Source organism: Hippoglossus hippoglossus, chromosome 23, assembly GCF_009819705.1.
Source record: "Hippoglossus hippoglossus isolate fHipHip1 chromosome 23, fHipHip1.pri, whole genome shotgun sequence".
NCBI classification, from domain to species: domain Eukaryota; kingdom Metazoa; phylum Chordata; class Actinopteri; order Pleuronectiformes; family Pleuronectidae; genus Hippoglossus; species Hippoglossus hippoglossus.
In genome coordinates, this window is record NC_047173.1 from 1,378,771 (window position 1) to 1,392,466 (window position 13,696).

General features: G+C 44.5%; 1 protein-coding gene across 10 annotated transcripts in view; it reads right to left on the reverse strand.

Moving 5' to 3' along the window:
- LOC117757407 (pleckstrin homology domain-containing family A member 5-like) overlaps window positions 1-12,800 on the reverse strand; it is a 198,845-nt gene extending 186,045 nt beyond the window's left edge. For 6 of the 10 annotated variants that reach the window (XM_034578551.1, XM_034578548.1, XM_034578547.1 and 3 more), the window contains exons 1-3: window positions 12,625-12,792; window positions 12,416-12,492; window positions 11,457-11,514 (exon numbers count right to left, since the gene is read on the reverse strand). In XM_034578551.1, coding sequence (XP_034434442.1) covers window positions 11,457-11,514; window positions 12,416-12,492; window positions 12,625-12,716 — 227 coding nt within the window. In that variant the 5' untranslated portion in view covers window positions 12,717-12,792. Of the gene's footprint in view, window positions 1-11,456; window positions 11,515-12,415; window positions 12,493-12,624 lie in introns of all 10 variants that reach the window. The other 4 variants (XR_004613108.1, XM_034578552.1, XM_034578553.1 and 1 more) reach the window with 3 other exon arrangements.
- Between the last annotated feature and the right edge of the window lie 896 nt (window positions 12,801-13,696).

Sequence of the window (13,696 nt, forward strand, 5' to 3'; positions counted from 1 at the left end):
TTGTAAATGAGACGCCTCTTCACTCAAACACCAACACTGGTCCTTGGCCGCTGATGTTTAAACTGGACAGACACCGAGGCTGTTCTTCAAGAAAACTGTATAAAATGACTCACTGTTTACTACTGGTGGACAACATGGATAAACCACGATGTATAACGCTGTATATTTTCTGGAAATCTAACTGAAAAACTGATAGAGATATCTAAATGTGGTCAATTGATTTTAATTTCCAAGTACCTTTTATTATGATTATGATTATAATTTATGTAAAATTATTTCACCAAAGAGGACGCCGGCACTAAGATTCACCATACTCCCACTAATGACCCAAAACCACCTTAATAAATGTGGGGTTTCTAAATAGAGCTTTTTAGTATTGATACATTTGTAGCTTCAGTGTGTGTAAATATCTACATATTTCCCAAACTGTCCGGCCAAATCTCTTTCTCATTAAATCTGAGATGAGCCATGCAGTTAAAGAATCAAAAAAACATTTAATTTGTTAAATGTAGTCTGGATTAGTGAGGCCACATTCTGTGTTCAATCAGACACAATCTTCCAACACCGAGTGCAAGCACCTCTGTAGACAGCAAGTAGAGAAGAAAGAATACTGCTTACTCACACCAAACAAATCCATTACTTTCATACTTCTGTCCTTGTTTGCTCATGGATGTGTCCCTGAATGCTTCCCTCATTAGTTGTATAAAAACCTGCCGAGCATAGACATGTAGTCGTGCATGTGCGTGTGCACGCATGCTAAAAAATGCAAATGTGGATTCTTCAAAGTCCCATTGTCGAGTTGCATTTGATACAGGTAAACACACACAAGCCTTATGGAGTGTTGTCGTTTTACGCCATTTCTTACTTAAGATTATTCTTGTGTTGTATCTAATATACATATACAGAAAAAAAGAATTTCCCCACACTTATATAAGGTTTTCTTCACTTATATCACCACATCATTACATCATTTCAACATTTCAGTCCTGTTTGTTTTATTTTCATTTTCAATTAAATCTGTTTTGTTGTTATTTCCTGTCAGTAAGTGAGGATTAAATGTTTCCTCTGTATAAACTGAACACATCTTTTCCTCATTCTATTTTGGACAGGAAACTTTATTAGAACTGACAGCGCACAGCCTACAGCACAGAGTACCGTACTGTCTGTGCATATCTTCTGTTATAAATAAAGTTGTGTAAGTGGAGTTGGATTTTCCCTGCACAGGGGTTCTCCTTTCCTAACTCCTTACAGCTTCTCCTTCACATCTGTCCTTGACCCTGTGACGTATTCCATCGGGGTCAGGGAATAGTGGTGGGAAAAGGAGATTATTTGGACTTTCCGAACGCACCCTGTGTCACTTCAGTGTCTACTGATTAATTTAACATGGGAGTGGAAGCCAATTGAATCAATTCCCATTGTAGACAAAAGCCTGCTGTTAGTGTGTCAGTGGGTTTTTTGACCAGTGGAAAAGGGGCGTCAAGTCACGACCCCATCAAACTAAACGGTATTAGTGTGGACATAGCCTCAAGGAGAGTTGGGAATGGGTACAGAGGTCTAGTAACTTACTTCCTTCTAACTCAACAGCCCCAGATTGTTTTTTCCTTTTCAAACTTCTAATCTTCAGACCCAGTTGATGCTGCCTCGAATGACATCACTGGAAATCATTTATCATGACTTTACGAGACACAAAAAACTTGATACAACCTCTTCTAGAGGCCTAGGCCTTGTTACAAGTAATTCTGTTTACAGTTTAAACTTCATTTAGCACTTATTCAAGATTCAAGATTCAAGAGTTTCTTGTCATATGCACAACAATTACATTTAGCAGTCGCTGGCAATAAATGCTTGGGTCACAGGCTCATGGAAGACAATGATGTTGCATATTTGTGTAATAAAATGACACTCGACTTCCTAATAAATAAATTCTGGGAAGTGCTTTCTCATTTTGTTGGAGTCACATAATCACACACACCAGCACACTTCCACACACACTTGTTCGGGGTTTCATTGTTTTGCTGAGAGTCGCAGAATCTTTCACAGTGAGTCAGAATCAGCTGCTTCTGCAACGGCTGCATGACGCTGTATTTTCTTGTGGGTGAGGAGCAGCAAGGCAACATTCATGTTACTCTAACTGTTTATTTTGTGGCGCTCCTACAGCCCTGAGTGGCTGCCAAGCTAAACCAAACACACACACACACACACACACACACACACACACACACACACACACACACACACACACACACACACACACACACACACACACACACACACACACACACACACACACACACACACACACACACACACACACACAACACACAGGAGAGAAAGAGACATGTACTCACAGAGAAAATGAAAGAGAAATAGGCTGAGACAGCCATGGTGGCCTGACATGACCACTCGCCCTCCCCTACTCTCAGTGTCAGTTTCAGGTTACACTCTGTGATTCTCTTTCATTTCACTCCCCCGTCCTTTCCTGTTCATTTTTTATTCATCCGTCTGTGTGTTAGCACAGAGTTTAAGTATCACGAGGCTCCGCAGCCCAGCGAGGCTTTGAGAACCTCTCCTCCTCCCCTTTCGTCTCCATGTGCTTGAGGCCAAATGACAACTCCACTAACCAGGTCCCGTCTGTTAACTGTCTCATTACAAAAGTCAAAGGTCAGCTGCATATCTCAGTCAGTTGAAGTCGGACACCAAACCAGCGAGGCTGCGCTTCTGACCTACTCGACCCCTCTCATTCTCATCATTTAAGTTATATTGTTCTTACACTTGGAGGAATTATTATTGTTATATTTCAGGATCACATATTGTACATATTCGAAAACTCTCGCTCTTTCTCCACCAGAATCTAAAAATAAACTTCCAACCGTGAGATACTTGCCAGGGGCAGAACACACTTTGATTTCCAAACTCAACAAGTTTTAGTTATAACCCACACCATCCAGCAGCCAAACTGTAATTTAACAATATGCTGGAGGTGTCAGTGCCATGAGACCTTTTTTCTGAAGCTGACGGTTAACAATGAGGCCGAATCCCAGTGAAGAACAAGGAAACCAATGTCTACACCGCAAGAGCAGAACCGAGACCATGATGAAATGCAGCAACACGGGCCATTAAGGTCTGACCAACTATCCACCAGAGAGAACTTCTGCTCTTTCTTAACTTCAACGTCAGTCAATACACCAATAAACACAACCTCAATGTGACAGAGCGGCTCCGTCACACACACGCTTACACAGATGCACACACACACACACACACACACACACACACCAAACGCTTTCCCCCACCCTGTCCCTATTTCTTTTCTTATTTTCCTGTTTCATTTTGTTTTAAAATTGTTACTTCGGTTAATCATTTCCTTTGTTTGCACCTTGGGACACACCATCCTTTTTTCCCATTTTTGAGAAGATTGAAAAAGAACCCCGGAGCCCTCGATTTCTGTGATATGCCACAAATGCAGCATTTGTCTAGGAGTTGTCAAAATGCACACTGGGCACTGTAAAACATGGGGTACTTTACTATGAGAAATGCATTGAGACACTCCTACAAGCAGCTTAAGTCCGCCTGCTGCTGCAGCGTTACAATCGCACAACACAGAAGGGTTGAGGAGATATACCTCTGCAGATATCAGACTACATGTCATGAACCTGATAATGTCACGGACTGACAGAGCCGCAGAGCATCAAGAGCCGATGTCAGGGTCAAGTGTAACAATCGCTGACGCAGCTCTGGAGAGGTGGGGAGCGGAGTGGGAGCTGGTGTGGGCCCCAAATCCCTCTCCCTGATCCCCTCTGCCTCTTATTGCTGCTAAGAGTAATCTAATGACACTGATGTGCAAAAGTCATCACATGTTAATGTTTTTAAAAAAGCACATATTTCCACGTCTATTACTCTACATTAATATTATATGAATTGTTGCTGTTATCATTAATAACATCTTAACATCCATAATTATCACTCTTATTGTTTTCATTATAACAGAGCTGAAACCTGATGTTACACAACTGTTCCTAGTCTCTCTCTCCTCTCTATTTTTTATGCTGATACTGATGCCTGGGATTTGGGGATCAGCCAATAGAGGGTATCGATCCGATACCAGTGATTCAATAATAAGTAGGAGGGGTAGCGTGGGGTGGGGCACCTTCACTCCAAACCCTGAGACTATAGTGAAGGGTGTTCGCAGTAAAATGGTGTCAGTACAACTATCAAGAGATCTTGATCTTGCCCTTGTCCTAGTTTCACTTAGAAACGTCCATGTCACACGGAGCAGCCTCAAACCAGGGCATGAATGTCTCTCACACAGTCAGTAAGGCTGCTCTCACCTGTTAATGTCAAAATGAAAACCAAGAAGTTCCGCACACGCACCCACCCAGTATCTCTTAGGCATTAGGTTGTAGAACATTGGTAAAACAATAGTACCCCCCAAACTGATGACCTTTTGTTTTAACTCCCTCCAGTGAATTTAGTTGCATATTCTGCACATAGATTGGCCCTCTATTCACAGACGATCCGTCCAATAGTACCATCCTACAGGTTAATCCCTAAATGCAGAACACAGATCCATTCTGAGTCCCGACTGTCACTCTGCTCGACTACTGACATCCGGAAAATACTAAATCCGGTTTTTGCCTTGATTCCCAAGCATGAAGCTGCTTTTGATGCCATAATCACTTATTATTCCAGGACACACAACTGTAACCACACACACCACACACTGGACTACCACATTTCCCCCGTCTTCATCTGGTGTATTTCCAGCCCAAGGTTTTTTATTCCCACCTCTCTAGGTGGCTGTAGGGCGATGTGTCTCTGGGCTTGGTGGTTATGGGAGTTATATCTGATTTATAAGAGCTGAGGTGGAGAGGACTGTATCCATGCGTGATGAGCCCAACCTGATGGAGGTTATTGATGGTGATATATAGCAAGGGGGGAAGGACAAGCAGGACGACTGCTCGGTAACCACCGGGGAGGGACAGAAGCAAGCTGACAGGCTTTTCATTGCAAACATGAATGATGGTGAGAGAGAGGCGGCGATAGATGGAATTTTATACTGTTTTGTTGGCTGACATGCACTTGAGTGTTGGCAGACTGAATTCATCAGAAAGCTCAACAGTGTCGGTTGTTTGCTTGAACACCAAACCCACAAGGACCTGCCAGGGTGTGCGAGTGCAGGTTGCTGTCTCTCTGCTTTACTTCATTGTGGGACAGAAAAAGACAAGAGACAGACGCAAAGTGCCATTGCTATTGTGTCATTAACTCTGTTTTAGTTATTGAGTATACACAATGTCAGTGGAGAATGCTTTTTGTATTTGTCTGCTACCAGCTGTCTACAGTGTTTACATTTAAAACTGACCATGATCTTTGCTTAGATTTTCCAACCACATTCATGCTCCCCTGAGGAAAAAACCTGTTGATGATACTAATGATGCTATTAGGTCTTATCCACTACAGGAACGTATCCTATAACATGTATGTTCTGTGTTCTGCCTTGTTGTCAACTGTTTTCCTGGTCAGTAACTTTTGGGTCCAACATCAATCAGCCACAACATCACTTATTATAATGTTGTGGTTGATCACTGTACATACAAACACATACTTATTGCCACAAGCCTGTGCCTACACACACACACAGACACAGATGTGAGGAGTTGGTAGAGGCTTTAGGGAGTGCTCAGTGATTCAGGGAGCAAACATCAAACAGCTCCAGTCGAGGAAGAGAGACAGAGCAGGACAGACAAACACAGCAGGGGAAAGAAAAAGGGTGAGACCGGGAGGAAGAGAGACATGTCAAGAGTGAAGCAGCAGAGAGATTTCTCGTGGGATCTGAGACTTGTGAGGAGGGCAGCCTTGCTCCCACTGAGCAGGAAGGATCTCCCGACAGTTCTGGTAGAAGAGGAATGTGCACAAAAGCTAACTCTCACAAGAAATACACCCAGATTCCTCCAAAGGCACATGCCCATTATTTGAAGGACACGGGCAGGAAATCTATAACCAAAACTTTACCACAGACATGACTAAGTTAGTTTGGAAACGATCTACAAAACGTTTAGGCGACCGATTTGTCCACGGCACACTAACATAAACAAGTAAAGCCATAGTTCCGACAGCCAGAAATCTATAACGTTGCTTTTATGGTGAAAAAATGGTTGACAACATCCTTCTGCAATTCACAGTTCACACAACAATGTTCACAACTTGGAATACGTTTATAAAAAACTCTTTGGACTATTCGATCAGTGGACCCTTACTAAAACAATAGAAACAATCTGGGACACTCAGATTTCACAACTGCTTCAAAATTCGTGAGTCACCAATTATTTGCTGTCTTGCTGGTTTATGATGCTGGTGAATCATCTGGATGAATTATACTTTTGTGCTCATGGTTTTTCTAAAATGAACTAGAAAAAACTGAATTGTGGAGAATCTACCGAGCTAACGGTGTGTAGCATGTAGCATTTCTATTTTTTACATTTGTTGCCTCATTCGTAAACTGGTCATCGGCATCCAGATAGGTGGAGATATTGTGGCTCAAGAACGGGTTGGTTTCTGTCGGTGCTTGTCATGCGTGACAAGTGTCACAGCGTGTTACACTAAGTCATAGCTGTGACTCTTTTCATCACTCCAGCAATGCAAAGTTAACTCGAAGCGATTTCCCAAAGGTAACATGCTGTAAACAGGTTTTCACTGAGTTTCTTTGTCTTGCTTACCTGAGTGGAAGTGAACAAACACTGTCATGACACATGAAGCGCTGCTGTTTCAGAACTCCACTGACATGTCATGGGTGAGCGCAGGGACAATTATTCAGCTGTGCGGAGCTAAACACCTTGTCAGGATTTCGAAATCTTGGCAGAGAAGAAACGTGTTGTGATCACTAGTTGGAAGACACTTGCAGCAGCTCTGAACTCTGCTCTGAATCTAAATGAGAAACATGCAACAAGCAAACACAGCCAGTCATCCATGTTTCCCCTGAACCAGCTGTGGTTTGGACTGAAGACACTGTGGTCACAAGGCAGAAACACAAGGCCAGTAATATCTCTTCCTCTTATTCCACTGGATCCGGATTGCGTCAGTGTTTGTTGTTAAATCAGTGCGGTTTCGAAACCAAGTTCTTCATCTAACATGTTCAGCTGAGGAGTCAGTTTACCCCAGCGCCAGCATTTTTACAGAAACCCAAAAAATGTTGGCCAATCGTGTTTTGGAGGACTCCTAATAGGCTTTACAATGCTTCTGAGGGTATAAACAGATTCCAAACTTGAAAATTAAACAAAGGCAGAAGGAGTTGTTCCCCCAGACTGAAAGGCTGAATCTGGGGATTGGCCGCTTGTCAACAGGAATCCAAGGGAAGCAGTGCCCTTTAACACCGTGAATGTAGAGGGAGCCGTGGTGCCGGAACGTTCGATAATGGGCTGATAGAAATGTGACCGATCCGGAATTTGAGAGGAATTTGAAGGATTTGAAGAAATGGTGATGTTGCAAGTGCTGTTCAGACAAAATGACACTAGGCCCAATTGTCCAGTACAAGACTAGTCATTGTAAGATTGAGTGTTCTGGAGTTCAGTCTGAGTCAGCCAATTCTTGAAAAATAGCAGTGGCTTTTTAAGGCCTTATGTCCTCTATCAATGCATATTGTCACTGTGACTAAATACATGGGCTTTCACAATGGGTACGGCTGTGGCTTAGGAGTCAGAACGGGTCATCCACTATCCAGAAGGTTGGTAGTTTGATCCCCAGCTCTTTCAGTCAACATGCTGAAGAGTCCTTGGGCAAGATACAAGATTTCGAAGCAAAGCGAAGAGCAAATGTACGTTGTTGAGTTTTGTTGATTCCTCTTAATCCTGGGAAGAAATGAATACAAGCCAGATCCAAATCTAAATACTAAACCCGACTGGGCTACCCCTATGGCGGCCTGCCGCTGCAAAATGATTGCCACCACTGCTTCAGGATCAGGGCAGTCACACATTTTGAATCCTGTATCCTTGTACCGTGCTGTATGTACCGCTGACCTGTGCTCACTTTACACGTTAACAATAAACACCATCACTAGTTATCAGTTTTCAGAGGTTGTTAGGACCTGAACAGTACTGAAGTTGACTTTGTGTTTGTTTGATTCACTCAATAGTTTATGAGACACATAAAAAAGTAACACACAAGATGAGACGTAACGTGACACGCACAGCCAGGACATCAGGGTTAAAGTGAGGGTTCAGATTAATGATCCGACACCATCGATTAATAACTATATACATGTGATAATTTGTGTTTGTGTGAAGAGCGACAGAGACGGGCAGACACACACACACACTCCTGCAGACAGGAGAGAAGTTCTTCCCGCCGATTTTTGATGCTGGGAGTGTTGGATAAAGACTGAGAGTGGTTGGAATCTTTACCTGCCACAACACATTATCAAATCCCCCCCAAAAATTCATAAATTCTAAAATCTAACATGAGTAAATGTATAATAGAGATAATGAACAATCGAAGAGTGCAACATACTCGGGCCATGATTTTGATGCCACCCATGTTTGAACACAATACGGTTCAGCGAATGAGCAAGCATTCAGGTCCGCATGTTATAGTGGTTAGTCCCCTCCATTAACATAAACAAGAATGGTTAGCCAAAAAAACCTGAGTGCGTTATCTGTCGTCGTACATAGTCATCCTGCCGGTAAGATGGCACTGATATAAAGTGGTGGATAATCCAGTAAAACACAAAACAAGTGATCCGACAGTAATGAGCTTGCAAGAGAGATGACTAATTAAAAAAAGAGACCTGAATAAATGAGTGGAGGCACATAATGAATGCAGATGCTCCCACTCAGGTGCACTGCATGGCGCAATTAAGCGGTTAACATCCCATCATGCTCTGTGGCATATATACAAAGATGCTGAGCAGGCCCGGTTGATTCAGAATATATATTAGGACGACAGGAAAAGATCTAAGTGGCTTTGAAAGAGGGTTCATTGTTGGGGCGTAGATGGCGGCAGCTTCAGTGACTAAAGACGCTCAAATGGTGGTTTCAACAGGAACAGGGACTAAAGTCACATCTGAATTTAGATCTAGGGAAAAAGACGTCAGACAACCGGGTTGGAAGCTGTGGTCGACTGAGAATGTCAGTGCAGGATGGGATGAGACTGTATCAGGAGTCCATCCACACTTGTATATAGGAGGATATTATGGAGCCACTGGTCTACAGACATGTTATTAAAAAGTGATGTGGTCATAAAAGTCATCCATCTCCATATTCTCAACAAGTGGGCAGGTGTATGAGTGGCAGAAAACCATCCAGGCCTGAATGCTTTGACCTGCAGTGAGGGGACACAATGGCTCTGTTGTACAGGGGCATTTTTTTGCTGCCATGGTTTGGCTCCGCTTGGAACACTCACTGTAAATCAATACAAAGTTCTTCTGAGTGATCCCATTTTACATAATGAAACGTTAGCATCCTGATGGAGTAACAGTGCCCCCATCCACAGGGCATGAGGGCTCACTGAGCAAAGGAAGGGGAAGATCTGAAAATGATGTGACTCATGCACTATGGCCTTCGCAGTCACCAGATCTCAACCCAACCCAAACACCTGTGGGAGTTTCAGGATCTGGCAGAAAGGTTTTCTGGTTGACAGCCAGAAAGAAATAATGAGTCAAAAAATAAAGCACGGCCCAAACCCCAGCCTCCTGGATGAAAGTCCTGTATGTGACCTGCTCAGTGTGTCGCTCCTCTATCCGGCCTCACCTGACTTCCTGAAGCTTTACTGACATGACAGTGACGTTACATAACTTCCTAACTCACAATATACCTGACTTATATTAAGAGTGCATAGAGACATTAAAAATCACCTTGAAGAAAACATGGATTCTTTTAGCCCTATTTAGACTGGAGCAGTGGTGCGTGTCCGTCTCCTTTGGTCGACAAAAAAATGTCTTGGACCTCAGGGATGTAGCAGGTAAAAAAAAAAATAATAATCTTGGCAAAGATTTCTTTTTGCCTTGCAGGGCTTCTGTAACCTACATATTTCTCAATAAAACGATGTTTAATCAAATTACCACAAACTAACGACACACAAAACCTGGGGCCAGTATTATTCCAGCACAGTAACCTTCTCTGGGTCTGTCATGAAGCTCTGCCGGTTGCACAAACACTTAATGGGAATTTGGGGGCGAAAGGTTCTACACAACACGCAGAAGGTCAAAGGTTGGGGTGGGGTGGGGGGGTTCTAACACTGCTCAGCATGATCTCATGCCCCCCCTGCATCGCAACTTGTAAACTTGTACTCAATGCGTTCTGGCTGCCTTCACACCTGCATTCACAGCTGTCCACTTGTCACAACTGCCTGCCAGAGGCTGTCTGTGTTTGCATGCAAGCATTTAACAGCGCTTGTATATTACATGTCGTGTGCATGCATCCATGCACGCTGAGGGTCCACTGGCACATTCTGCGTGCATTCATACATACCAATGAGCAGCGGTTCTGGGCTATTTATAGAGTGGCTATATTAGCTCACCATATGTGTCAGCTGCTGCTCTCAAAATGGCCACAGACAGTGTGAGCAACAGCAGGAAAACTAGGTGGGAAAGTAGGGAGAACAAATGAAAGTGCCTGCTCCCGATCTCAAGGAGTGTGTCTGCGCTGCGGCTATGGGTGTGTGAGAGGCTGGGAGCTGCGGGGCATTGCTGTCGTCAAACAGGCTCACAAAACACACATGTGCGCAAATGTACATGGAATAGCTTTGGGGACACACACACACACACACACACACACACACACACACACACACACACGCACGCACGCACGCACGCACACACGCACACACACACACACACACACACACACTTGCATGTGCACACATGCAGCACACCAACAAGTAGAGCCTGTTCAGCGCAGGAGAGCAGCTTCTGAGTCACAGTTGGTTGTCAAACTTGCGTCCAACTGACAGCAGACTTGTTTCTCAGTAAACCCCTCCATCATTGGACTGTGTGTGCGTGTGTGTGTGTGTGTGTGTGTGTGTGTGTGTGTGTGTGTGTGTGTGTGTGTGTGTGTGTGTGTGTGTGTGTGTGTGTGTGTGTGTGTGTGTGAAGAGACTTGGAGAGAGGCTGTCATGGAGAAAGAGAGAGAGGTGAAGGGCAAGAGCAGCATAAAAAAGACCAGGGAGCTTTTAAATCCCACTAATTGTGTGTGTGGTGTGTGTGGGGTGGGGGGGGGCGTGCGTGTGTGTGTGTGTGTTTGTGTGCGTTACAGGAGAGGCAAACAGATGTATTTGTGAATTGCCTCTCTGCTCCTCCAGCAGGGCAGAGATGCAGAGAGGTGGGCGTTGATGAGCGCAGAGGGAAATCTCTATGCCGACCAAACAAAGCAGCCCCTCAGCCTCTCTCCCTCTCTCCCTCTCTCTCTGCATCTATCAATCTCCATCTATCGCTCGGTTCTTTTTTTTCTCCTCCGCACATTCCAACTCACTTGATGAAGCAGCGAGCCCCCTCGAATGTGTATCCTTCCTCCCATCCTGTTGGTAAATCTGAAGACGAGGGGAGGGGAAGAAAAACACAAGGCACAGGAGCATAAGCATCTGTGCGGAGAGACATGAGGATATACACACACACACACACACACACACACACACACACACACACACACACACACACACACACACACACACACACACACACACACACCTGCAGAGCAATGCAGTGTCACAAATAGCTCATTTTGGCTTGTGCCCTTTTACACAATTCCGCCCCCCCCCCTCCCCAGTTTGGAGAGCAGCTATCGCAGGGTTACTCAATCGTGTACCAGCCTCAGCCTCCAGCTGTTCGCACACACACACCGCTCATCTGCATGCAAACACGCCGCCGGCCGCTGCTCGTCAATGCAGATGTGCAATTTTTTCAATACAAATGTTTGGCCTCGCACCACGTTCGCTGCATTGTTCTTCTAAGCAGCAGTGCGTGCGTGGAGAGACCCGAGTCTGCAGCACGTACTGGTTTCAGTGGGGGGGAGAGAACATGTCAAATGTCACTGCAGGGAATCGGCTCCCGAAATCGGTCCACGCCTACGTGACGGAACTTTTAAAAAGTGTGTGGCGAAGTGTCCAGGTGGAGCGAGCAGGGGAGGGAGGAGGGGGGGACGGACGCCGTGCGTAATGGTCCGCCGGAGGAGCGCGGAGCGGAGAGGGGAGCGGAGGCTGTTGCTTTGCTGCAGAGAGAAGATGTCTCCCCTCCGCGTCTTGCACGGCTCCCGCAACTTGTCGCCCCCCTCTTCTTTTTTTTTTTCTTCCTCGACCATTACGCACGGATAACCTTCCCCTGGCGCCGCATGCGTGCGTGCGTGCGTGTGTGTGCGTGTTGTTTTTTTTCGCAGGAGAACGAAGGTAAGAAAAACCAAACAACCCCGACGGATCCTTTTTTTTTTTTTTGTACCTGGAGTTTTCCTGTGCCCCGTGATCACAGCCTCTCCAGTAACAGGATGCAGCCAGGTCGTGCTCTTCGCTTCTTCGCTGTTGGTGGAAGGGAAAACGGGAGGAAAAGGTGAACAGAGCAGCCGAAAAGGGACAAACAGGGGGGACATTTGCGTCGGAGGAAACAAAGCAGTGCGTGTCCGTAAATCCGTGTGTCCGCGTGATATTTACTTGATGAAGAATATGCGTCCATCCCGAGTCACCCCATAACTCCAAGACGAGGGAAGGCAGGAGAGCCAGTCCGGCTTAGGATCCGCCGCCATGTCTATCTGAGAGCTCTGCTGCTCTGGGTTACTACACACGGGCGCTGGGAAGTGCGCGGCGCCGTGCCAAAGCGCGCGCACCAGGAAATCCTCGCGCGCGCCCCGAGGAGACGGGCGCGCGAATGGAGGATAAAGACACAAGCAATGATTTTCTGCCAAATGGAGGGAGGGGGGGACTTTTTTTTTTTTTTGGCAGACGTCCTTTTGAGTGAGTGACCAAATTGTCCTCACATAAAAGTTCACTGTTATGAAGTAGTTGCTTTATGAAGTTTCTAACCAATCAAACTATCAATAGTTACACTCCACAAACTGAACCCCTAATTAGGAAATATGAGTCATAAAATGCTCTTGACGTTTATGATAAACTTGCTCAAGTAAATCAAATAATGTGGAGCATAATTAAACATTAATGAGGTGTGAGTATGGAAAGCACAGAAGGTTATGCATAATGTATAACATATACAGATGTGTATAGAGTACATGTATGTGCAGTTGGTCTGAGTAAATGTGTTTGTTTATGCATGCATGCTTTTTTTCTTCTTCTTTGAGCAGCACATACAGAACATATTTCTTCCATGATGCGCTCACATGGAGCTTCTTTACTCCCACATTGTTTTCCCTTTACATTTATGTATGAGACATTAAAAATGACTTATTGAGAAAAAATACAAGTTATTCATCTTCTCTGAAATGACACATACATTTTTCTTACATTTCTTTATTCAGAAAAAATGTGCAGACTCCTTTTGAACGAGAGCAGCCGTCCTTGGCAAATGTCAAAATACATTTATTTGTCGGATGTTCAAATTCACCTATCCAGCAAATCTTTCCACATTGGACCAGAAAAGCAATTAGCCCCTACGCCTCATCAGAGGTTGAAGTATATCAGACAACCGTTTATTATGCAAACATAACTTTTAATTTGCATTGTATTTACATTGTTTAGGCTAAGGGTTAGCAGTTCATAGACAATAACTATT